This window comes from Dreissena polymorpha, chromosome 3, assembly GCF_020536995.1.
Source record: "Dreissena polymorpha isolate Duluth1 chromosome 3, UMN_Dpol_1.0, whole genome shotgun sequence".
NCBI classification, from domain to species: domain Eukaryota; kingdom Metazoa; phylum Mollusca; class Bivalvia; order Myida; family Dreissenidae; genus Dreissena; species Dreissena polymorpha.
In genome coordinates, this window is record NC_068357.1 from 119,281,942 (window position 1) to 119,309,185 (window position 27,244).

A 27,244-nucleotide genomic window follows, 5' to 3' on the forward strand; every position below is an offset into this window, starting at 1 on the left:
CTCTAGACGCCCTTGATCGGAAACAACTTTTACCACGCTGGTTCAACCGACACTACCACTTTGTTATTAACAATGTAAAAACTAAGAACTCTATGGCACAAAGTTCAATTTCACTCTATGTAAGGCAAGGAGAATGCGACAATACGATGTATATGTGTGCTCTGAGCGTAAACATGTTAAATAAAACGTTCATGGTCATATTATGTTTACGTAATCGGATTATGCTCCATTTATCATCTTTTTATTACTCACATGGAACAAATACTTATTTTGCAACAAAAATCATCATTTATATGTCATCCACTGATAAATCCAATGATAATTTTACAAATCAATTTTAAGCTTCTCAAGCTGGGTGCCCGTTTCGGAAATAAAAACATTTGAGCGATACATTAACAATTAAAAGAAGACATTTTGACATTTTGTTACTCTATTAATTTACAGACCAAGAATGGTCCTGGTAGGAACTGAGTTATTGTAAAGTCCATAATTGATCGTCTTTTGTGCTCATTAAATACACTTCAAAGAGATGTTGATTAAGAATTAATATTAAAAAATATTTTAGTAAACTAAGGTCTTAATAACAGCTGTTTAAAACAGAATGGTTTGAGTCTCCTGTAGAGATACGATACGTTTTACATGTGCCACTTGTTAGCGTCTATGTAACCAACAGCATGGTGTATGTTGGCCTGTGATCCCCAGACAGGGGTCACACTTATTGACTTCTGTTTTCACAGTTAATCAAGTTGTATACTTATCTCAATAAGTGCTTGTTCCAGTGATATCTGTGTATTTAACATTGCTTGCGTAAGAATACTCGGAAGGTATTTGTCTTCAAAAGAATACCTTAATTTTAAAGTATAGTAGACTCGCAATCTGGGGTAACTGGGCTGAATGAATGAGTGTAAACTGCCGTCACAGATCAACCCGTGCAGTCCGCATAGGCTTAGCAGGAATGAAACTTTTCACTTTAAGGAATGTTTCGTTTAAAGAAGGTCTCTTTTAAACGAAAATCCACTCTAGGCAGAAAGTGTCGCCCGTGATAAGCCTTTGCGGACAGAGCATGCATTATGCCCGGTTTTACCAGAACGAGACTCATTGACACTTATCAATATGTTTTTTTATTATAGTAAGTGAAAACATCATTGATAATGACAAATAATGTCAAATCAAATTAAATAACAGAAATCAACAACTATTGTACCAGATGCAAAAACCTGTCCATATACTGATAGATCTGCGTTTACATGTTTTAATATAATACAATAATTATGTATGCATTTGGAATAGTGTACAAATAATCCAAAAACATAAGTAAATTCTAACACGCATTGCTTTCGCCGTTGAAGATCGTTCCAGATGTGTTTAATATTATCAATTTTAATTTATGATCATTCATAAACGTAACAATTCCTTTTAACAATCGAGAAGAATGCAAACATGTTTTTGATCTGCTGAACATTTTTATATTGAATAAACCTGTACACGCTTTACAATCGCAATATGCTTAGACAAGAGTATTATTTCTTTTATGAATCATTTTGGGAAAATAGTCAGTTCGCTTCTTTGAAGAATTAAAGGGAGAGAACAGCTGCTGGAGTGACTTCCAAACATAGCCAAGTAGTCCCCCCGGCATGGTAATGCTCTTACAATAAAGCTAACTTCTTGAATTTGGTATCCTTACATATTCATCGAGATTGCTCTATTTGAGTATGTAAGAAGATCATTAATTTATAAAACATTTCAATAAAATGTGTACCTTTCTCATATTTTATAATTCAAATTCTAAGAAAGTAATGGAATATAGTTCATTAACATACATAAATTATAAAGCAAATAAAGATAAACTACCGTTGCACTGTTTTACTTAAATCAATTTATTACATAACATGTAGAACCATCATCAAATAAAGCATGTAAAAAAATACTGGTTTAAAAAAACATTGCAGATCATGTAAATATTCCAGGGTATATCTAAACTTGTTATTAAATAACCTTCACGTGACGTGTGTGGGTATTCCGAAAATACAAAGGTCTTTACGCAGCCGATGCTGTATTATGTGAGAACCCGGCGTGTGTCCAAGCACTCAAACCCAATCAGCTTACTATGCTTACAAAAGGCGGGGCGAATTTTGCTTAATTGCTGCAATTTCCATTTATTTAGTTGGCACTGAAAGACTTTCATTTATATGGGTGACATGTAGATCGCTGTTATCTGTCAAATTCTTCACGTAATGTTTAAGGCCGACTTTGCTGTATTTTTTTAAATAAATCCTTTCAGTTATGCCTTTGCTTAAGACACAATTATTTCTTTATTGAATGTTTTTATTCGAAGATAATTATAAAGGTCATTTCCGTAGCCTGAAGTAAACTTTATGATTTTAGCGTTAATAATTCCGCAGATGTTAATTAGCAAAATTTTAAAGATTTATGACCGAGATATACAATTTCTTTGAAAATCAGATATCTACCTTTGAAAAAGACATTATTATTTCTTTATAAAAAAATATATATAGTTCCAGATATACCCATTAAGAAAATGTATAGGATTCAATAACGAGACAGATTTTTTTTATTGAATAGTACATATCTTTGTTTTCTAAAGATTTATTATTTCTTTATTATTATTTCTTTTTAAAGTATCGATTTCATGTAGAGGCAAACCATTCTTATTAAAAAGTATATGGTTTAGTCTAAAACTGCGTTGTCTTTATTAATATATTTTATGTGAAAATTGCTTTCAAACAAACATCTCTAGCCGGAAAATAATTTTGTGATTTTAAATTTACTAGTCTAGGGGATCATTTATTAGCGAAAATGTGTGAGATGTAAGAACATGGCAGTTTTTTTATGAAAAGTGAATATCTGCTTTTGCTTTTAACTTTATTTTTATTTTATCATTTAATTACCATTCTTATGCTAGTATCAAAGTCTGTACCCTGAATTAACTCTGTTCATTTGTCTTGTTCTAAATATTTACTTAAACAATGGTTTCACACCTATGACAACAACTTTACATTCCAGAAAACGTAATGGACGCCTATTCTTACACAAACAATTGAAGGTGTTAGACAACGACGGACGAACAAACACAGAATTCATAGGTTGCATATTTTGTTTATTTCACAGTTACTTTTTGTACAAGTATAAATCATGTGTGAAACATTATCTAAAGTTGTTACAAATAGAAAGCTATACATGCAAATGAATAGTATTCGGTGCTGTGTAGCAGTATGCGTGATTGTGCCAATACATGTTTCCCCACTAAACGTAAAAGGCGTCATTTGAAACCGTTCTAGACAAAGGAGCTCACGGAACTACATGCGCATAATTATGAGCTCGTCACGTGCCGCGTGGTGCAGCGCTGGTAGACCACGGGGCGCACAGCACAAGGAATATCGTGAGTATAAAGCGGTTAAAGCACATTTCCGGAGGGCCATGCGGCGGTGCGGTGAACAATTTATGACAGAACTTGACCATAAACTCGAATATGACTCTGTACATGACAGTGTGAGTTTCTGGTGGACAGTAAACTTAAGGAAACGGGGATCCGGTGCCGACATAGGAGGTGGCATCAACTTCGATGGGAATATGTACAGAAGCCGGGAGGAAATAACGGAGCAGTGGGCGAAATACTTTAAAGACCTGTACACCCCTTCAAGCTCACCGGACTTCGATTCACACTGGGAGTATGTTGTCAGACAGGAAGTGGGTGGAGCAGACCTGACAAACTTAAGGAAGGTGAGATTATTACACTGTTTAAAGGCGGGAGAAGGGGCGAGACCAGCCTTATAATAACCGAGCAATTACACTATCGTCAACGCTGCTAAAGCTTTATGAATCGATTTTATTAAGCCGGTGCAAGGACGGTATACTCGCTTCTATCAGGGATCAAGTGTATATCTATGTTTTCTGGACGCTCGTCAGGCCTTTGACAGGGTATGGCACGATAGACTATTTCACAAACTTTTATCAATTTCCGGTGTTTATGATCCTGATCCAGTCATTGATACTAACACCCTTCTCGCACTTCGTGAAATGTATCGCAACTCAACAAGCCGCGTTCGCCATCGAGGATTGATCTCGGAACCACTATCGATCGGGCAAGAAACCCGTCAGGGAGGCAAAAGCATGTGTTTTCCAATGCATCGACAAAAACGTTACAAACGCTATTGATTTACCTATCAAGAAACAAAACGAAATATTCATATGTTGTGTTTCGTTTGTTTAAATAGCATGAATGCTATCTTTTTCAATATACCACATTTTATTTGCTGTCTCATTTATCTGTTTACCAGTCCCATTAAGCTGGGACAAAGTCTAGAGTGTTAGATTGAGTTCATTTATCAATGTTGGTCCATGCGTTGTAGGTTTAGACCGTTAACTTTACAAGGTCATTTGTGTATGACAGGTTCACACCGAAGAGCGGCGCTTCTGGTTCCGGTGGCGCTTTCGCCGCTCCCGGACGAGCACCATTGGTCTGTTGTCCCTCCGGAAGCACTCGAAACGGACCTCATGCCCGGACGCGCAGCAAACGGCGCTTCCTCCCGGATATGACCGACAGTCCGGTATTCACGCTGAGCAAACCTCGCAGTCGCACTGCGATCCGCCGGCTCCGGCTTCAACGGCTCGACGTGGAACACTGAGAAATCATTTGAAACATTAGATGAGAAGTGCGTTTGACCAGCGCGACGATAGCGCGGAAAGGCTTGTGTCCCCCAGCTCCAGGTTGTATGGGCGAGTAGGACATCAGGCGCGTGTGCATAATCATTTGTAAGGGGAGGGGTAGGAGGCGAGTAGTGGGCGACTAAGAAACCAGACGCGGTGACGTTATTATGTGTCAGAGGAGGTAGCGTGGGTAATATTGGGCGCGAAGTTAACGAGACGCGGTGACATGATTCTGTGTTAGATGAAGTGGCGTTGGGAATAGAGGCGAGTAGGGGGCGAGTGGGACACCAGATGCGGAGACAATATTCTATTCAAGAGGAGGGAGCGGGTTTTTTACATAAAAGGGAGTGAAAGTTACAGATAGCACATTGTAGTTGTTGAATCTTAAAATTAAAATACACTAATGAAAAGAATGCGCTTAACGCAACATTAAAAATGTTGCACTAAAGAACAGGCATATGTGTTAACAATTAATTGTTGTAAAACAGCATAATGCAGCAAATATACCTTCTTGAATTATTCGATGGTTTAGCCAGGTACTTTTTTCGACAATATAAAGAGGATGTTTTCGTCTTCCATACCTTTCTAATGATGCACATAATTACTGTTATCGCTAATTCAAGATATTTAAAATTTATTGTAGACAAGATAATTAGTTATATGGCTTCTTAGTTAGCCCATTAAACATATTAAGCTGTATCACATTAAGCGAGGTCAATAAGAAGCCGTGTCATGAATTTATTTAATCGAGTACCTTTATTTCTCCAGCATACAACGCAATAACATGACAAACATTAACCTTATTGTTTTAACGTTGCCGACTGCACGTGAAAAGCCTCGAAGCTTATATGGAAAATTATCTCACCTTACATAATACTCTTTATTTCTTTGCAAAGCATGTTGACAATGTTTTTGTATGTCCACCACCATTATAGTGGGGGACATATTATTTTTGCCCTGTCTGTTGGTTTGTTGGTTTGTTGCTTTGTTTGTTTGTGTGTTTGCGTCAAACTTTAACATTTGCCATAACTTTTGCAATATTGAAGATAGTAACTTGATATTTGGCATGCATGTGTATCTCATGGAGCTGCACATTTTGAGTGGTCAAAGGTCAAGGTTAATGTCATCCTTCAAGGTCAAAGGTCAAATATATAGCTTCAAAGCGGCGCAGAAGGGGACATAGTGTTTCAGACAAACACATATATTGCTCTATATAAGGTCCGTAGCTTTTCACACGCAGTCAGTAGCATTGAACAGGGTGCAAATTAAAGTGGGTTTTCAGGGAGTTACACACGGGCTGGACATAATGCAAACACACCGTTAGGAATTTTTGTTTTAATATCTTAAGTTATTGCAATACATTTGTAAAAATATTTCGTGCATAAAAGATTTCTTAAGGTATAAGAATAAGTCCTTGAATACGCTTGAAATCGGTAACAACATTTCAAGTTGCGTGCAGCATAACCGTGCAGTACACAACGACTTTTTTTAGGAGCACGCTTATCAAATAAAGTAATTTTTATGTTTTTCCCATTGCCATAAGCAGCATAAAAATATTTATTTTAAGCACTAGTCGAAATTCTTAAGAAAACATATTTTAAAAAGTTATTTGAAAAAATCACCACCGGTGTGTTTTCATTAATTAACGTTTAATTGGGAATCCATCAAAGTCACGTGATCCTGCACCCGGTTGAATGACGCCTTCAAACACAATATACCTTACTTTCGTCCTGTTTTAAAGATTTTGCGGGAGAATGCAGTTGACTCGATAAGATAAATTCATTTCACGCAATTTTACTTACCCCGCACGCTGTGATACAGGAAAGTAAACGAGAGTGAATTTTACTAACCCTATTACATCGTACGCAGCGAATAAGGAGCCGTTAATACACGGTCAGCTTATGATCTCATATTTGCAATTAAAAACATGTATTCTGTTAAAGGTAAAATAGAATGTATCTGAGAACAACAATATGCATGAATTCATCTCTGCGTGTATAACCTATGATTTAAATTCAGGTTATATATAACCTGTTCAAACGAGATATGAAACTGCGTGCTATTGTTTTAGAACATATACATACTTATCACTTTACATTATAGTGTGGCAAGTGTAGACATTATTAATGAACACGTAACTGACTGTAATAATGTGTTTTTTTATGTTTTGTATTTATATACCAGTATATTAGATGCATAAAAATATATCCGTGGATTAACAAGTTCATACTCCTGTTGCAATGGTTATTTGTGTACACTTTCCCAACATTCAAACATTAAATTGGCCTCTTTCTCGGAAAACTGGGTTTAATGCATGTGCGTACAGTTTCGTCCCGGGTTAGCCTGTTCAGTGCATACAGGCATATCTTATTGTCGTTTCAAGGAAGTCCATTCTTAGCGAAAATCCAGGTTAGGCGGAAAATGTCCCAGATTAGCCATTGCATACGAACAAGCATTAAGCCCAGTTTTCCCAGACCGAGGCTTAAATAAATACTTCCTGTGCATGTCTATTATTTGAACTGCGACTTAATGATACACCTTACGCGAAAATACTGAATATGACATATAAACAGAAGGCATAGTTATATGTTCTGTGAGAAAATCCGTTGACTACAATCGGTGGAACACTATGTAACTAGTCGACACCTGGTCACAGTCAGTTGAGACAGGAACCTTGTTGAAACATTGAGCTACGACCTGGGAAAACTGGGCTTAATGCATATGCTTAAAGTTTCGTATCGAATTAGCCTGTGTAGTCTACACAGATTTATCAGAGACGCCACTTAATGCTTTTATGCAATTTTGCATTTAAAGGCAGTCTTTTATAAAAGACAAGTTTGTGTTAGCGCAAAGTGTCGTCCCTGATAAGCCTGTGCGAACTGCACAGTCTAATTTGGGACGGCAATTAACGAACATGCATAACGGCCTTTTTTCCAGAACGAGGCTCCATTTTGTAATATACACGCAACATGTCACCTAAGTATTAATTGCAGATTATAACATGCACATGGGCAATAATCAATTAATAACCCGCGTTAATAATGATCAACGGTAAATCGTCTTTAATTTTCCATAAAGATCCGTAAATGCTGGAAATCAACGAATTTAAAGTTAAACATAACACAATCCGTGTTCCTTGTAACACTAGCAAAACTTCAATGCTAGATTTGGTCTGGTAAAATTGATTTAACGAGAAACAAAATGCTCGTTTTTATGTTTTGTGGGCCGATATACCAATTTAAATTTCCCGCGACAATATCCGAACATTTACGAGCGAATGCAAGAATGGCTTTGGGAAGCTTTGAAAGCATGACGTATTTCTTGTAATAATCATTATGTAATGAAAGATACAAACATGCTAAAATCAAAGAATACTTCTTAAAATAAAGTTTAACCATAACAAATACATGATCCTAATAGTAATAACCAACATTTCAACGCTAAAAAAACTACATCATTTCAACGTTATATTTTGTCGTATAACGTTGATTTAATAAGAAACGAAATGCTCGGTTGTATTTTAAGGGGGGGCGGAAAACTACAACGGGCGAGGCATGGTATGGTATTGCGCAAGGGGGGTTAGAGGGTTAGGGTTAGGGTTTGGGTTAGTGTTAGGGGTCGGGTTAGGGTTTGGGTTAGCTTAAACCCAACCCTAACCCTAACCCGACCCCTAACCGTAACCCTTACCCTAACCCTTTTTTGGGGTTATCACCCCTGACCATGCCTCGCCCGTTGTAGTTTTCCGCCTCCCGTATTTTAAACGCAGCTGAATTTCGGAATTTGATGACGGCAGTTGCAGATTTATGTACACATTAAGCAAAACGAATGATTCCGATCCAGATAAGAGATCCTCCGTAAAACGGAAGAACTTGACATTGTGATACGCTTTTTAGATCCTGAAAAGTTACATAATGTTTGCACTCTAATATTTTTACACCAATGTTTCTTGTACAGGGTTTTCCTAATGTATAGCGCTTTTCGTTGTGGTCAGTTTGTATATAGCATTATCGTATTGGGCAGTGTGTACTGATCTTTAATATTTCCGTCTTCGAAAAGAATTCCCAATATGGCTAACGCTCTTTCCGAAGAGCACAGACGATAAGGGTATTGTTACGTCGCTTCAATATACGACTTCTGAGCAATCTTTAAAGGACATATTATTATGGTGTAAGTCCTATTAGTTCAGAATCATGAGCAGTGTGCTGACCATCTTAAGCAATAAGTTCAATGATCGTCCCAAGCAATACCATAATCTTGAATATTAAAAGATACACATTTAAAAATGAGTGTTCCTGAAAAAAAGAAACTTGACAAAAACTTTAATCAACAACATATAAATGTTAAATAAAATAATATTAGATGCCGGTATATGAATAAAATAATTATGTGAATAACTTACACGTATACAGATGAGCCGCTACTTAGTTGAGGGTAGTTGCAAGGAAGGCTACTTAGTTGAGTGTAGTTGCAAGGAAGGCTGCTTAGTTGAGGGTAGTTGCAAGGGAGGCTTCTTAGTTGAGGGTAGTTGCAAGGAAGACAACTTAGATGAAGGTAGTTGCAAGGCAGTCTACTTAGATGAGGGTAGTTGCAAGGAAGGCTACTTAGTTGAGGGTAGTTGCAAGGAAGGCTACTTAGTTGAGGGTAGTTGCAAGGACGGCTATTTAGTTGAGGGTAGTTGCAAGGAAGGCTACTTAGATGAGGGTAGTTGCAAGGAAGGCTACTTAGTTGAGGGTAGTTGCGAGGGAGGCTACTTAGATGAAGGTAGTTGCAAGGAAGGCTACTTAGTTGAGGGTAGTTGCAAGGGAGGCTACTTAGATGAGGGTAGTTGCAAGGAAGGCTACTTAGTTGAGGGTAGTTGCAAGGGAGGATACTGTGTCCAAAAAATCGATTAAATTGAGCATGGCTCTGGGACCACCAGGCTTAATGCATTGTGTGATAAGTGTCGTCCCTGGACTGCTCAGGCTTAATGCATTGTGTGTTTAGTGTCGTCACAGGGCTGCAGGCTTAATGCATTGTGTGATAAGTGTCGTCCCAGGACTGCACAGGCTTAATGCATTGTGTGTTTAGTGTCGTCACAGGGCTGCAGGCTTAATGCATAGTGTGTTTAGTGTCGTCCCAGGGCTGCACAGGCTTAATGCATTGTGTGTTTAGTGTCGTCACAGGACTGCACAGGCTTAATGCATTGTGTGTTTAGTGTCGTCCCAGGGCTGCACAGGCTTAATGCATTGTGTGTTTAGTGTCGTCACAGGACTGCTCAGGTTATTCAGGAAATATGCTTTCTGCACGGATAAGATTTTTTGTTTAAACAAAAAAATCATGAAAGCGGTAAATGTCATCCCTGTTAAGACTGTGCAAAGTGCACATGCTAATTTGGGCCGACACTTAATGCACTTGCATCTAGCCAAATTATCCCAGAGCCCTGCTTAAGTCTAAAGCTGGATGGTGATTTCTTTCCCTTATTAAGGATATTATTTGTTGACTGGGCATTGTTTTGTTTTGTTTTGTATTTTGTGCATCATACCAAGCCACCACAGGTGTTTGGCGCGTAACCGAGTCACTAAAACACTCTCAATAAGTCATAAAATAACATTGTTTATCACCATGACAAAAAGAAATTGTGATGAATTATATATGATCGCATATATTATATCATATTTTTGTATGTTCATGTTGTCAAAGTGATTGATAGTGTTTTAGTGAATAGGCCACGCACCAAACACCTGTGCGAGCGGCTTGAAACTTGCCAATATTGTTCATGAACATTCAATTTATTGCTTTAGCTTATATATATTAACCTAAATCTTACATGAACTGAAGGCAGTGTCAGTTATTCCGTAATATATGTGAAGTTTTTTTGTAAGGAAGTCTCTTAGCAACATCCTGTATTTAGGAAAGTGTCGTCCCTAAATAGCCTGTGCGGACTGCGTAGGCTCATATGGTACGACGCTTTACACACACATTATTACGCCTTTTCTTCAAGAGCAAGATTACTATATATATATACCTAAACATTTGATGACATGTTAATGCTTCTGCTATTCACTAATCACGCTAGTAAGATATGTAAAGAAAATAGTTGGTTGGCTATGGTTGTTATTTCTCATTATGTCATTAAACCCAAAATATTGCCCAAAATAAATATTGTATAGAGCATTTTGAGGAGTTGAAACCCACGTATATTGTTTGTCCTTTAGGCAATAATTTTTTTGGAATGATAATGGTAGATATTATCAAATGCTAAACCTTGCCGCAATTCAGTAGTTTTTACAAAATACAAATTATTCTAGCCCTGTTTGATACAAGTATAAGTATTATTTTCATCCATATATTTTTCTTTAGATTATTGCTTGGTGTGCTATTATAATAAAATTGATAAATCACATATTCAGCAATTTACGTCTTCTTAAATTAGGTAAATAAATAAACTTTCCTGTATCAATATGTGTATAATGCCCACTTTCTTCATTGCGGTAAAATATATGGGATAACTCATATTCATAATGAATTGCATAACTCACCATTTCCAACAAGTGTTTTGTATCTATTGCTTTTTATTTGGGAATCTTTACAAGTGAGCAACCAAAGAGTTTTACTTTATCAAATAATCACAGCTAGTGTTCTTTTCTTGTGATTGTAATTATTTGTGTTTGTTTTTTATGTACGATTTTATGAATGAAACAATGTTGAGGGACAAGTTTGAATTGTTCATTTGAGCCTAGCTCTGGGAAAAACTGGGCTTGATGCATGTGCGAAAAGTGAAGTGCCAGATTATCCAGTGCAGTCTGTACAGGGACTAAATGCATGTGCGTAAAGTGAAGTGCCAGATTAGCCTGTGCAGTATGTACAGGGACTAAATGCATGTGCGAAAAGTGAAGTGCCAGATTATCCAGTGCAGTCTGTACAAGGACTAAATGCATGTGCGAAAAGTGAAGTGCCAGATTAGCCTGTGCAGTCCGTACAGGGACTAAATGCATGTGCGAAAAGTGAAGTGCCAGATTATCCAGTGCAGTCTGTACAGGGACTAAATGCATGTGCTTAAAGTGAAGTGCCAGATTATCCAGTGCAGTCCGTACAGGGACTAAATGCATGTGCGTAAAGTGAAGTGCCAGATTATCCAGTGCAGTCCGTACAGGGACTAAATGCATGTGCGTAAAGTGAAGTGCCAGATTATCCAGTGCAGTCCGTACAGGGACTAAATGCATGTGCGTAATGTGAAGTGCCAGATTATCCAGTGCAGTCCGTACAGGGACTAAATGCATGTGCGAAAAGTGAAGTGCCAGATTATCCAGTGCAGTCCGTACAGGGACTAAATGCATGTGCTTAAAGTGAAGTGCCAGATTATCCAGTGCAGTCCGTACAAGGACTAAATGCATGTGCGTAAAGTGAAGTGCCAGATTATCCAGTGCAGTCTGTACAAGGACTAAATGCATGTGCGAAAAGTGAAGTGCCAGATTATCCAGTGCAGTCCGTACAGGGACTAAATGCATGTGCGAAAAGTGAAGTGCCAGATTATCCAGTGCAGTCCGTACAGGGACTAAATGCATGTGCGAAAAGTGAAGTGCCAGATTATCCAGTGCAGTCTGTACAAGGACTAAATGCATGTGCGAAAAGTGAAGTGCCAGATTATCCAGTGCAGTCCGTACAGGGACTAAATGCATGTGCGTAAAGTGAAGTGCCAGATTATCCAGTGCAGTCCGTACAGGGACTAAATGCATGTGCGTAAAGTGAAGTGCCAGATTATCCAGTGCAGTCCGTACAGGGACTAAATGCATGTGCGAAAAGTGAAGTGCCAGATTATCCAGTGCAGTCCGTACAGGGACTAAATGCATGTGCTTAAAGTGAAGTGCCAGATTATCCAGTGTAGTCCGTACAGGGACTAAATGCATGTGCGTAAAGTGAAGTGCCAGATTATCCAGTGCAGTCTGTACAAGGACTAAATGCATGTGCGAAAAGTGAAGTGCCAGATTATCCAGTGCAGTCCGTACAGGGACTAAATGCATGTGCGAAAAGTGAAGTGCCAGATTATCCAGTGCAGTCCGTACAGGGACTAAATGCATGTGCGAAAAGTGAAGTGCCAGATTATCCAGTGCAGTCTGTACAAGGACTAAATGCATGTGCGAAAAGTGAAGTGCCAGATTATCCAGTGCAGTCCGTACAGGGACTAAATGCATGTGCGTAAAGTGAAGTGCCAGATTATCCAGTGCAGTCCGTACAGGGACTAAATGCATGTGCGTAAAGTGAAGTGCCAGATTATCCAGTGCAGTCCGTACAGCGTGGAGTGAAGTGCCAGATTACCCAGTGCAGTCCGTACAGCGTAAAGTGAAGTGCCAGATTATCCAGTGCAGTCGGTACAGCGTAAAGTGAAGTGCCAGATTATCCAGTGCAGTCCGTACAGCGTAAAGTGAAGTGCCAGATTATCCAGTGCAGTCCGTACAGCGTAAAGTGAAGTGCCAGATTATCCAGTGCAGTCCGTACAACGTAAAGTGAAGTGCCAGATTATCCAGTGCAGTCCGTACAGCGTAAAGTGAAGTGCCAGATTATCCAGTGCAGTTCGTACAGCGTAAAGTGAAGTGCCAGATTATCCAGTGCAGTCCGTACAGCGTAAAGTGAAGTGCCAGATTATCCAGTGCAGTCCGTACAGGCTAATCAGGGGCAACATTTTTAGTCTTAATTTTGATACAATTGACGCGGAAAGTATCCTGACTGGGAAACCACTTGTCACATGCATTAAGACCTGTTAGTTACAGGGTTAGGTACACACCTGATACGGGATATACGGTTCTGTGGAAAACCATATCGGGGCGTAGTTACAGGGTTAGGTACGCATCCGATACGGGATATACGGTTCTGTGGAAAACCATGTCGGGGCGTAGTTACAGGGTTAGGTACACACCTGATACGGGATATACGGTTCTGTGGAAAACCATATCGGGGCGTAGTTACAGGGTTAGTTACGGACCTAATTCGGGATATACGGTTCTGTGGAAACCATTTCGGGGCGAGACCGAAGGTTTTCCACGGAACCGTTTATCCCGTATCGGACCAGTAACTAACCCTGTAACAATTATATCACCCCAACTACTTTCCAACTCATCAAATTAACAATTATGGTAACATATAACCAGTATTATTATATTTCTACTGCCCCATATAGTCTACTGACACCATATAGAATATATGGGTTCATCATGTGACGTCAAACAGCCAATGAGAGAATATTTTGTAGATGGTGTGATATATATTGTTATTTTTATAGGGTGTAAACAAATTGGTATGTATGGCTTATAGTTTGAATACCAAAGGAAAAGATATTATGGTACATAATAAGATATGAATATATATTTTGTACCAAAATCTCGTTTTGCAGACATACTTAACATGCTGTTTTATAGTATTAATATAACATTTATGTGCGTCCTGTCACATTTGTGTATTGTATATAATATTACAAAATCACATAAATTGTTTTGTTAGTATGGATCCGAAACCACACGACTTTGTGTTCAGAAATGTATTCTGATAATGGTGGCTGTAGGCTAACCCTCTGTCCATCATCATGTCTGTCTGTCAGTTGGTACGTCCGACCACAAAATTTGCCTGACGTTATTTGATAAGAAAGGGCCTTAAACTAAAATATCTGGAAATGAAAGTTATTTATATTTGTTCTAAATCTGTTTCATATATACATGATATAATTTGTGTTTTAAGTGGAAAATGAATCAATAAGTTAGAAGTTATTATTATCAATACATGTATTATATTCACAGTATTTAAAACAAACAAAAACTGAAACTAAAAAAAGGAAGCGTATATGTACCTTAATGTATGTGGATGGTTGAATTAAAATGACGGTAATGAAATTATCCCTCTTGAATCTTAACCTGACTCAAAAAATCGCGTCATTATTGGTACACGCTATGGTACATATACCAAACGACACAAATTAGCATAATGACATGATTTCAAAGTCAATTCAAATTAGCTCATATCTTCATAGTATCTTTAAGGTCGTGAGTGACGTCGACCGCTGGAAACTGCGTTTTTAAGTTTCCCGCGCACTGCGTTATCAGCCGACGCCGCTATCACTGCATGAGCGTTAACAACCTCCATGTAGTTTCTATAGGCAGCGATTTCGCGTGTAGTGACGTCATCATGCGGGTAGAACACCAGCCGGTCCGTGCCCACTTGAAGTTCCGGCTGTATAGCTTTTGCCATATCCGCTATAGTACAAAATTCGACGACCCAGCGGGAGTTGACCCCGTGTCGCGCCGACCGGATATCGAGGGGATCGAACTGGATACTTCGTACAGGAACGTCGAGTTGAGTCTGTATTAGGTACTGCACCTGTTCGTGATTTGATAAGTAGTAGTTGTAGATGTAGTAGAAGTAGCAATAGCAGCAAAAGCGTTAAACGCAATAATAGTAGTATTAAAGTTGTACTGATTGTTATTGTAGAAGCATTCTTTATTTAATTTTCCTAATAGTTATTAATATGAGTAATACAAGCAGTACTAGCAGAAGCAACAGTTGTAATTGTAGTTACCTAGTACATATGTAGTTTATTTATAGACATTTTTTATCTACGTAGTACGACGGAAATATTTCATCAAGGTCCGTCTTTGCAATTATAATACATTTTATGATTTGTGTCACTTATGCTCGATTGGTAATTGTCGGCTCTGGTACTACTTTAATGTACCCCGGGTACGGTAAATAAAATAACACGTGCCCGGGAATTCTTACGCTTAATTGAGCTCGATTGGTCATTGTCGGCTCGGGTACTACTTACATGTACTCCGGGTACTCTTAAGTATACTTACATATACCCCGGGTGAGGTAAATATACTTAAACGTACCGGGTTAATATTAGACTGTACCCGAGTTGTATTCCCGCAAAAAATCCGATGTCGTAAAACGCGCTACCGATTATCTTAAACAAACTTCTCTTTAAATAAAAACTGCATCAACATGTTTTTTGAGTATGAGTTTCGATAATATAGAGGCCACTTTACAGAAAATTGACATAAATGTGAATATAATTTAATATAAAAAAAATAACCGACAACGACCGATTTAACGTCATATTTCCCGGGTACGTTTTAGTATATTTACCGTACCCGGGGTACATGTAAGTATACTTAAGAGTACCCGGGGTACATGTAAGTAGTACCCGAGCCGACAATGACCAATCGAGCCTTAATTGATCGTTGTCTGCTATATTTTTTTTAAATTAATTATATTCATATTTATGTCAATATTCTGTAAAATAGCCTCTATATTATCGACACTTCTTCCTTAAAAGCATGTTAAGGAGTTTTTTAAAGAGAATTTTGTTTCGAATCCGTAGCGCGTTTTACAACATCGAATTTTGGGCGGGAATAATACACGGGTACAGTCTAAATTGGCCAATCGAGTGTCAATTATGCTTGATTGATCATTGTCGGCTCGGGTACTATTTACATGTGCCCCGGGTATCTTAAGTATACTTACATGTACACCGGGTACGGTATATACTTAATCGTACCCGGTCGATATTAGACTGTACCCGTATTGGATTCCCGCCCAAAATCCGATGTCGTAAAACGCACTACCGATTATTTTAAAGGGGCCGTCCAACAGATTTTTGGGAAACTACGAGGATTTCTTATATAGGTAAAACATAAATCCGCTTGCATCATGAGCGTGGATGGTCGAGTGGTCAAGGCGGGAGACTTTTTACTCCGTGACTCCAGGGGTCAGTGGTTCGAGCCCTGTTGAGGATTACTTTTTTCCTTTTTTTAAATTGTATTCTTGTTTTTTTACTAGAGATTTTAAGTTCCAATATTTAAATTTATCAATATAACGCATTTACTGACAAGCTTCAATACATTTATGACATGACAAAATATGTTTGGACGGACCCTTTAAACAAACTTATATTTAAAAAAAATGCATGAACATGCTTTTTGAGTATGAGTTACGATAATATAGAGGTCATTTTACAGACAATTGACATAAATGTAAATATACTTAAAAACAAAATAGCCGACAACGGCCGATTATGCGTTAAATTTCCCGGATACGTTTTAGTTTATTTATCGTACCCGGGGTACATGTAAGTATACTTATGAGTACCCGGGGTACATGTAAGTAGTATCCGAGCCGACAATGACCTATCGAACGTCTGTTATAGTATCAGTAGCTGGTAGATACAACTTAAATTCGTTGTATTCACTAACATCACACAACTTATAAGGTACAGTTTCTAAATAAGTTACGTTGTTTGCGAAAATAATAAAAAAAGTCGACATAGAATGTCACACAATGCGTCGTGCAAGTGGAGTCTTACAATTTTACCTCCGAGTGGGACACGTTTTCGTTGTTCCGGAAACTGAAAACTGCGGCGTTCGGCCGACTGGGTGGTGTTTGTGTCACTGCGCATGTGCAGACTAGGGGCGATCCGGTCAATGTTGTCACTGCACATGTGCAGACTTTGGGCGATCCGGTCGATGTTGTCACTGCGCGTGTGCAGACTTGGTGCGATCCGGTCGATGTTGTCACTGCGCATGTGCAGACTTGGGGCGATCCGGTCGATGTTGTCACTGCGCATGTGCAGACTTGTGGCGATCCGGTCGCTGTGTCACTGCGCGTGTGTAGACTTGTTGCGATCCGGTCGATGTTGTCACTGCGCATGTGCAGACTTGGGGCGATCCGGTCGATGTTGTCACTGCGCATGTGCAGACTGGGGGCGATCCGGTCGATGTTGTCACTGCGCATTACATTCGCGTCCGGGCAAGCTTGATCATCCGGCGTTGCCGCGTCACTGAAACCGAGAGGGCGGGACCGGCTTAAGGGACATAAAACAGGAAATAAAATACATATGTAACTAAATTGTTAAAGAAAAAAACGGTCATACGATTTAAAGTAGCGGGCATATATCAACATGAGGCAAACATATTAAATGGTAACGCGTGGGAAAAAAAACGTGAGATTATTTCAAATACTTGCGTTAAAAGAGAAAAAAAATGCATTTCCTCTTTTAAGGCTCGATTGGTCATATTCGGCTCGGATACTACTTAACTGTACCCCGGGTACTCATAAGTATACCAAATGTACCTCGGCTACGGAAAATATACTAACACGTATCCGGAAAATTTAGACCAATTGAGAAAATTTATTCCCGCCCAAAATTCGATGTCGTAAAACGCGCTACAAAATACGAAAAAAAACCCATCTCTTTGAACAAAACCTGCCTCGACATGCTTTTTTGAGTTGGAGTTTCGATAATATTTATGCCATTTCACAGGATATGGACATAAATATGAATATTGTTTATTTGACTAAAATAGCCGAGAACAACAAATTTAGCGTTAGAATTCAACGTTACGTTTCAGTATGTTTTCCGTACCCGGGGTACAATTAAGTATACTTAAGAGTACCCGGGGTACATTTGAGTAGTAACCGAGCCGACAATGACCACAGTTAATTTAAAATAATGTTACGATTAGCTCTTGTGCTCAGCTGTCAAAACATTTTCGTGCACGTGGAACTCATTTTGTTAAAAATAACGACATCAAGCATGAGTTGATAATTTATTATTATTGAAATTACAAGGCGTCATCGTCGACAGAGGTAATTTTCGTATAATAACAATGGTTTAAGGTAATTAATATTTGATACATTTGACACTCACTTGGAACTGGTTTTATTAAAACATTACATCTATTTTCTTTTGACGATTATTAATAAAATTGTAAATTTTATTTTAAAAATTTCATTAAATATATTCTTTTCAGAATGTAGTTTAATTGGACTATATAACGGACTACATAACGGTTTAGAATTATTCGGTTGTTGTTGTTTTTTATGTTAAGCAAATCCAATCCGCTTTAAGGAAATTTGTGTTAAAAATGAAATGTCATCTTAACGTAAATCCAGGTAAGGCGGATTTACATGGGGCCTAGAATTCCAAGAACGAGGCATGTTAATTTTCATCGGGGATGGGAAAAAGGGAAGTTTGTTTTTGCAGTTATATTTCCTGCCTAGCATCCGATGGATAGAAAAGTGATCTCAACATAGATCTGGCGATCACCTGATAGCGAACAAAAGATACACAAACACCCCATAGAATACCGTGTGAAAGATTTATAGCGAACAGCAAACATTGACTTATGACACGTGATACTTACATCTCTGATCAACAGCGCCCCGTTCCGCGGTCCCGCTATGTGCGTCCGGTTTCTGTGGGCTCTCTCTCCGGGATCGCGGCGCATGGTGGCTGGTGGCGTCATGCACGCAGTCCGGGTCCAGCAAAAGGGTACTGGGCCGAAAACCAAGAGCGAGTAACTTTTGGTACTGGAAAGGACTGATTGGCTGCTGATATGTCAGCTTACTTCCCCAAACATAGTTTTTATAATCACAAAATCGTGATAACAAAGTAAGGTATATTGGTGTTTGTTATACCGTCGAGTTTGCATAATAACTGGGAAATGTCAAAATATACAAAACAATGAAATGTATGAACATATCAGTATTTTATTTATTTACTTGTAATTGTCTGCACTAAACAGTATAATTTATCTGTAAGCTATTATGTTTAGTTTTATATATCGCTCAACCAATTGCGACAAATCCTACAGACTGACTGATTAAAGTAATCGCAGCGGTTATTTCCTGTTTGCTGGTCGAAAGCTGCTTCGTGCTTGTCGTGTTTTTTTTTAAATTGTGAGCGGTTAGAATGATTATGCATGTATATTATTTGCAATCAACAGCCTATAACGTATGTCATTAATGTTGTCTAGAGTCGTACTTGCTGTACTTATTGAAACAAAAAATATTTGTCAGAAAATAATAATCGATACAAATGACGTCATCGCATGTTGTTGTTTTTTATAAGAAAGGCAATGTGTTGAACTGAAACATGCTCGGAACCAGTGACATATCTGAATGTGAACATGTCGAGTTTGTCTAAATTACAAGGTATGCACCGATTTTTGAAGGGGAACGGCGAAGCAGGCATACGACTTAATTCAGTGCTTTAATTCAAAAGCTTTGCGCAATTCAAAGATTCTTCATAACACAATTGTAAAATGTGCCCCAAACGAACCAGCAAAATAAATAGAAGCACATTTATTATTAAAATTACGAAATTTACGAAGGTGTTCAAAAGGTACCTTGGTCATGTATTATCAAATATTGTACGGACAATTACAGTGACGGCTTAATTGTATACTCACCGTTAATAGACATCAATCATAAATATTATTTTTAAATAAAGGGAGTGTAAACTATTGATAGGAATTTAATAGAATTATTGAAAGAAAAGTTATCAAAGAGGTTAAGACGTGTTTTTGTACTTCATCAAAAATTGCACCGTAACTAAAGATAAAACCCGCTCGGAAAAAAGGGGCTTTTTGTGAGCGTAAACTCAAGTGTCGTCCAAGATAAGCATGTACAGTTCGAGCAGGCTAATCTGGGACGACACTTTCTGATTGTATGGCATGTTTTGTTTAAAGGCAGTAAAATAATTATCGAACATCTAGCAAACTGCACAGGCTAATATGGGATGACACTTTGTGATTGTATGGCATGTTTTGTTTAAAGGCAGTAACAGAATTATCGAACATCTAGCAAACTGCACAGGCTATTATGGGACGATACTTTACGCACATGCATTAAGGCCGGTTTTCCCAGGGCTAAATATGTGTCGTATGATGTTCTATAAGACGGGCTGTATTCAATTACCGACCATTTACCTTTGCAGAGATGGACGATCTGTCAGGCCCGGCGGTAAAGGGCCGACACCGACCGGAAGTGGGCCGGCTGTCCACTTTATCAACTTCCATGGAGGAACCAGACCCACCCTTCGCACGCCACTTTGAGAATAGAAATTGTGCTTTAGTAAGGTAAGAGTGTTAAAGGGCCTTTTCACAGATTTTTGGCATGTTATGACGTTTGTCATTAAATGCTTTATATTGCTAAATTTATACATTAGATCTAAAAAGCTCCAGTAAAAGAAAATAATAAAATTAAAGAAAGAAAAAGTAACCCCCAACTGGGCTCGCAACACTGATCCCTGGCGTAAAATGCTATCGCATAGACAATTCGGCCATCCGCGCTCATACAATGGGTAGTGAATTTTATACTCTTTTTAAGCAATCCTCGTTGTATCACAAAATATAACGACCCCAACAAACTATTCAATTGTTTCACGTTGCAACGCTTTATAATTTTCAGGTTTTTAAAACGTCAAACAATGGATATTTTAAAGCATGGTAAATGTTCAGTATTAATGTTTCCGCACAAATATCATAACTACAACGAACATTTGCGAATCTGAAGCATTTTTTAAATTTGTCAATTTACCGAAACGTGTTAAAGCCTCATTCTAGGATTAATGCATGTGCGTAAAGTGCCATTTCATATTAGCCTGTGCAGTCTGCAAAGGCTAATAGGGACGACACTCTCCGCATAAATTTAATTTTCGTACAGAAGAGAATTCGTTTTAAATAACGATAAAATCCAAAAAAGCGGAAAGTTTAGTCACTGATTAGCTGCGGACTGCACAAGCTTAGCTGGGATCGATTTTTATGCATAAACATAAATATCAGCTTTCCGTCTCCGAGAATGAGGCTCGTCATAATCTTGTTGTGCCCTCGCCTTTCCTCCCAAAATTAGATGTGTAAATAAAATAATACCATTTTAAGCATATTCGTCGATTTGTTTTACATTTGAACAAAAGTTAATATGGAATTTCGTTGAAATAACAACTATATGACGTCAACATGATGACGCCATCATCAAATTGCGAGTCGGGCACACTTCGTTGTTCGGTTACCTGATAAGATTTCGAGTCTGGGTCGAATGCGAGGATGCTGGTGTAACCCCTCGGTAGCGGTTGATGCTTGAAGAGCTGCGCAGACTCGCGCCCAAAGACGTGCATAGCGTCCGGGTCCGGCATGTCTCTCCCCCGCCCACAAGCCCCTGCCCAAAGTTGTAGACGGTCACGATGCTGCAGTGGGCCGGGGTACGGAACGCGTACTGGGGACCTGATCTTGGAACGAAAAACATTAACATATAAAAATACAAGCGCACATTGAGTGTTATTATACTGACATTAAACTGATACAATATAACACTGTATATAGTATTTAAGTTGTTAGTAGTTGTTATTAGTACGTAACGCGCATAGGGGACCCGATTTATAAACATAGCAACAGCAGCATGCAAATAAATCATCAGCAGCAAAAGCAGCAGTAGCAGTAGCAATAATAAAAGTAGTAGTTGTTGTTACTATTGTTGTTGTTGTGGTAGCAGAAGTAGTAGTAGTAGTAGTAGTAGTAGTAGTAGTAGTAGTAGTAGTAGTAGTAGTAGTAGTAGTAGTAGTAGTAGTAATATAGTAGTAGTAGTAGTAGTAGTAGTAGTAGTAGTAGTAGTAGTAGTAGTAGTAGTAGTAGTAGTAGTAGTTGTTGTTGTTGTTGCTTTGTTGCTGTTGTTGTTGTAATAGTAGTAGTAGAAGTAGTAGTAGTAGTAGTAGTAGTAGTAGTAGTAGTAGTAGTAGTAGTAGTAGTAGTAGTAGTAGTAGTAATATAGTAGTAGTAGTAGTAGTAGTAGTAGTAGTAGTAGTAGTTGTTGTTGTTGTTGTTGCTTTGTTGCTGTTGTTGTTGTAATAGTAGTAGTAGAAGTAGTAGTAGTAGTAGTAGTAGTAGTAGTAGTAGTAGTAGTAGTAGTAGTAGTAGTAGTAGTAGTAGTAGTAGTGGTAGTAGTAGTAGTAGTAGTAGTAGTAGTAGTAGCAGTAGTAGTAGTAGTGGTTGTAGTAGTAGTAGTAGTTGTTGTTGTTGTTGTTGCAGTAGTAGTAGTAGTAGTAGTAATAGTAGTAGTAGTAGTAGTAGTAGTAGTAGTAGTAGTAGTAGTTGTAGTAGTAGTAGTAGTAGTAGTAGTAGTAGTAGTAGTAGTAGTAGTAGTAGTTGCAGCAGAAGCAGAAACAGTAGCATTAGCATTAGCAGTATCAGTGGCAGAGGTTATAGTGGTGGTGGTGATTGTAGTGGTAACGGCAACGGTAGCGGCAGCGGTTGTAATAGTGATAGTATTTGTTGATGTTGAAGTAGAGGTAGTATTTCGTTAATCATAATCATCATCATCATTATCATCATCATCATCACCACCACCAAAACCAACACCATCAACACTATCTCCATCATTATCCGCATAATCATCAGAATCACTTTCATTATTACCTCACACCTGTCGGCACAGAGCACTGAGATCCCGGCCAATGTCCCGACGACGTCGGTCGCACTTCATCCTCCGTCAGTACGCCTTTCTTAAGTATGAGCGCCTGGCTCGATGTCGGTATTACCTTGGTAACGAAACCGCATTTTAAAAGCCAAAAACCAAAAACGTTTTTTCATAACTAAAAGAAAGTCATAGATTCAAATAAATGTAGATATATTTCACTCTAGACATCGCTTCGTATATGGATAGTAGTCAATAACAATGAATAAAATGATGAAGCATTTGCAACTCTTATCGTCGATAATTTTAAGAACAATACATTCTGCATTACTGACAGCGTTTAGTTTAAACATATTTATTTTAGCTCGATTGCGTAAACTGCCCCAGGTTTATCGAAACGCTCTCGAGTCCGTTTCTTGGTTTCACTCTGTGTCTTTGGGAGATGAAGACAGAACGCTCCCACAGAAGGGAGCGAACGAGTGACCTCCCGGCGTTTCAATGACAGCGTGTAGAATGTGAAATTTTAGTAGTGACTTTTAGGCCTCTGAATCGCCCTGTGCGATTGATTTACCTCACCAGAACAAAGTTTGATTCCTGATGAATGTATTTTTTTAAATAAATATTCCCGTTATTATTGTAAAAATTTTAGCATATAACAAATCATTATAAAAATAAATTTTGGTAGTAGACACGTTTAATAACAGTAAACATCAATACGATAATCCTTCATTCAAATAATGTAACCTGTATTCTAGCAATTCGTGGCTATATATTAAATTGTATTCTCGCATTTCATGGCAAAATGTTTACATATTTTCGGATAATACAATTACATGTACAAGCAAAAACTAAGATCGTAAGACTTTTGGACTAAATATATTAATTAGTCATCTATTTTATTAATGATTAGTTGTAAACATTCCAAATTTCTTAAATGGTTCCGTGTCTACATTATATCATTGTGTAACGTAACAATACTTTGCGATGACTATCTATTCTGACATGCATATGTTATTATTTGATTTACAATGAAGTATAGCTTTTTTTATGTGAACAAAATCGAGCTAGGTGAAAAAAATGAGGCGCACTCTTTGAAAATGGGGACTAATGAATATGCTGCGTATAGTGTAATCCCAGATGTGGACTTCACAGGCTAATCAGGGACGACTCTTTCCGCTGTTATGCAAGTTTTCGTTAAAAAAGGAAAATCCAGTTTAAGCGGAAGGTGTTGTGTCTAATTAGCTGACAGTCTTATCTGGGACAACACTTTACGCACATGCATTAAGCGCCGTTTTCCTAGAGTGCTGGTCACAGTCTGTAACTTTTTACCACTTCGCTTACTCAACCAGGTAGTGTCTGATACCGTTAGAAAACCAGCATGAATTGCCCTGAACAAATTGATAATGACCACAGACCACAGAGGCATGAATCCTAGGTAATTAATTACCCTCTCACTGGGCTCTATTCCAGATGTTGATATCAGTGGTCAGTGATAAAAGCTATATGAACTGTTAAATATATTTATTTCACAATAGGATTATTAAATGCATGTCTTTAACAATTAACACAAAATATGTAATTTAAATGGGAACTTCCTATCAAAACAAGATTACATAATAATACACTTTATATAATCACATTTAAGATATTTGAACACATATCAAATGGATACTCTATGAAACCAATAAAGAAATAATTTCAATTATAAGTTTCTGGAGATAGAAATCAGAATCAGAATAACCTTCAAAATCAAGATTTACCTTTCTTGTTTGCAGAGTACATTTATCAAGATTTAATCATTTTCAGGCTTTATGTATTTAAACGATGTCAGAAAATTGAAAATAAAACGATAATTGAATAATACACAATATTAAAGAAACGAAATTCTCACACTCGTACATATATAAATTTGATACATTTTCATATTTCTAAATTGTTTACTGTACATTAGCCTTCTGTTGAATAATATGTTTATAAAATTAATACAAGTAAACGGCAATACCCAATATGTACAGTGAAGTCAGTATGAACGTTTATATGCTCATGACAATATTGTCTTAGCATTCAATAAAAAATCACCTAACAAGTGATGAAAATGTAGTATGAGAAAACACCCACAGACGCTCAATTAGTGATAGACGTAGTTGGCACAATGAATCAAAATTCACAATGCTTAGTTTGCGCGGTAATCAAACTTTGATACATTTCCATTATTCTTAATTTCTTCTATGTTCTTCTATGTTAAAAATAACATAAAAATAGTATACTGCAGAACAGAACAGAACAGTTTATTGAGTAAATCAAGGCCTCCGGCCCATAATACATAGCATAATGATATAATACAATACAATTTAAGAGTTGTGTCAATGATATATAACACAATAACATCAAAATTAATTATACAGTTTCAAAAGTTGTTTATTTAAGCACGTCCAATAACATGACGACAGTATTCGTATAAATGAAAAAAGAAAAGTCTTGATAACAATTACAAAGATTATGAGAAATAAGAAAACAAGTTGGAACTCGGAACTCCTAAGACATAAGACCCGTTTTCGCAATACGCGGCTCAGTTTAAAAGCACGTCAAACAACATGACAACAGTATTCGTACTAGAGCTTTGTCACAGACGTGACGTGACCCAGTACTGTTATAGTACTGTTATAGAATGTTAAGTAATAGATTATATATATACAAGCAAATGGCAATACCAATATATAACACACTATTATTTGAAGTTGGAATAAGACATCAATTTCGGAATAAATTGAGTTTTTTCAACAGTGCATAATATGCAGCTTTACAAGTTGTATTTATTTAGTTTAACAAATTATAATTAAAATATAAATATAAACTTGCATAGTAATATAATAACATCATTTTAATTGATTTTATTTCAAAACCGGATTTTTAATTGATTTTTTTATTTCACTTTGTTTCTTTAAAATTTGTGCTATTCACCGCCTTGGTGTGGACGTAAGTATGCGTTTCCGCCGTTTTCCACTTTGAGGTGTAATGTCTAAGAGTCTTTTATTTCGGGCTGGTGGAGCAATGAATTCAGGCAGGTCTGTCTGTCAGAGTTTGAAAACTTGACTCTGGTCCAAAGTCATATTCTATTTCACCAGCTGAGATTTTTCTGAGACAGGGACTTTGTAAGAAGTTTGGTAGTGTAGCATTGTGTGTTCCCATTGTTTCTAGATATTTAATCTGTAGATTCATAAGCTGTGCAAGTCTCAATACAGCAGACTCCGACGGGAGCCATTTCCTGTGATCTGCAGTTCTAACGCAACTTTTCTGGGTTGCATCAAGTTTCTTCGCGATGGTAAGCGCTCTTACCTCCTCATATGAGATTTTCGTGTTGACATATTTCTTTGGGCAGTTAAGAGTCTTGTATAACTGCACAAACAATTCCTCGTTCAGTGTGATTTCCTGATCGCTGCATAAAAAGAGACTGGCTCTGAAGTGTTGGTTTTGAATAATCGTTTTCATTACCGTGTCATGGGAAATTTGATGGCATTTTGGGATAAAGAATGTCTGCATCGTGGAACCTTGTTTTTGAAACAAGCTTATACAGTTCAAACGACGATAGGCAGTCTTCTTTTTCTTCACTACTGTCACACAATACTTATTTCTGAATTTGAAGTGCTAGTTTTTTGCAAGCCTGTGATGTATCGATATGCGCAAAACAATATTGTAGAACAGAAATAACAGGTATAGCATCCTTTCCATTTGTGGAAGTTATTCCTCCTGTGTACTTTTGTAGAGAGCGTTTTAAATTAAATCTTCGTAATCCTTTCTCAGTCTTTGTTAAAACAGAAAACAAATCCTCGAAATAGTTATGAAACTCTCAAATGAACTTGAGCCAGGAACTTGTTCTCTTACTATCTTAAATGTTTTTGAAAATTTCATTATCAACCAGTATAGAGCACTTGAAAAAAAAACAAATTAATCAACTTTAAAGTATATAATTTCTCCTAAATCAGCAAACATTATAGAAGTGCAGTTGCTGTATTTTTCAATATACACTGGTAACTAAACTGGTAACTCATTGTCGGCTCGGGTACTACTTACATGTACCCCTTGTACTCTTTAGTATACGTACATGTACATGTGTACCCCAGGCACGGTAAATATACTTTAACATAACTGGTCGATATAAGACTGTACCCGAGTTGTACTCCCGCACAAAATCCGATGTCGTAAAGCGTGCTTAGACCATTTTACCGTGAAACGATATTGCTTAATATCTTAAACAAACTTTTCTTTAAAAAAACTGCATCAAAATGCTTTTTGATTATAGATTTTAATAATATACAGGGGCCATTTAACAGAAAATTAACAGAAAAGTAAAAATAATTAATTT

At 37.6% G+C, this 27,244-nt stretch overlaps 2 protein-coding genes across 6 annotated transcripts in view; one reads left to right on the forward strand and one right to left on the reverse strand.

Moving 5' to 3' along the window:
- LOC127871207 (uncharacterized) overlaps positions 1 to 27,244 on the forward strand; it is a 617,936-nt gene that overhangs the window by 47,456 nt on the left and 543,236 nt on the right. The window lies entirely within an intron of this gene.
- On the reverse strand, positions 14,403 to 23,006 carry LOC127871210 (uncharacterized). Of its 2 annotated transcripts, XM_052413957.1 has the most exons (5): positions 22,884 to 23,006; positions 21,485 to 21,700; positions 18,837 to 18,967; positions 17,005 to 17,470; positions 14,403 to 15,012 (listed from the first exon to the last, which is right to left on the reverse strand). In XM_052413957.1, the coding sequence occupies exons 4-5, from the start codon at positions 17,422 to 17,424 to the stop codon at positions 14,671 to 14,673; spliced, it is 762 nt and encodes a 253-aa protein (XP_052269917.1). In that variant the 5' UTR covers positions 17,425 to 17,470; positions 18,837 to 18,967; positions 21,485 to 21,700; positions 22,884 to 23,006; the 3' UTR covers positions 14,403 to 14,670. The 2 variants fall into 2 exon arrangements, with proteins under 2 accessions (XP_052269917.1, XP_052269918.1); XM_052413958.1 differs by lacking the exons at positions 21,485 to 21,700; positions 22,884 to 23,006 and having other exon boundaries at positions 18,837 to 19,040.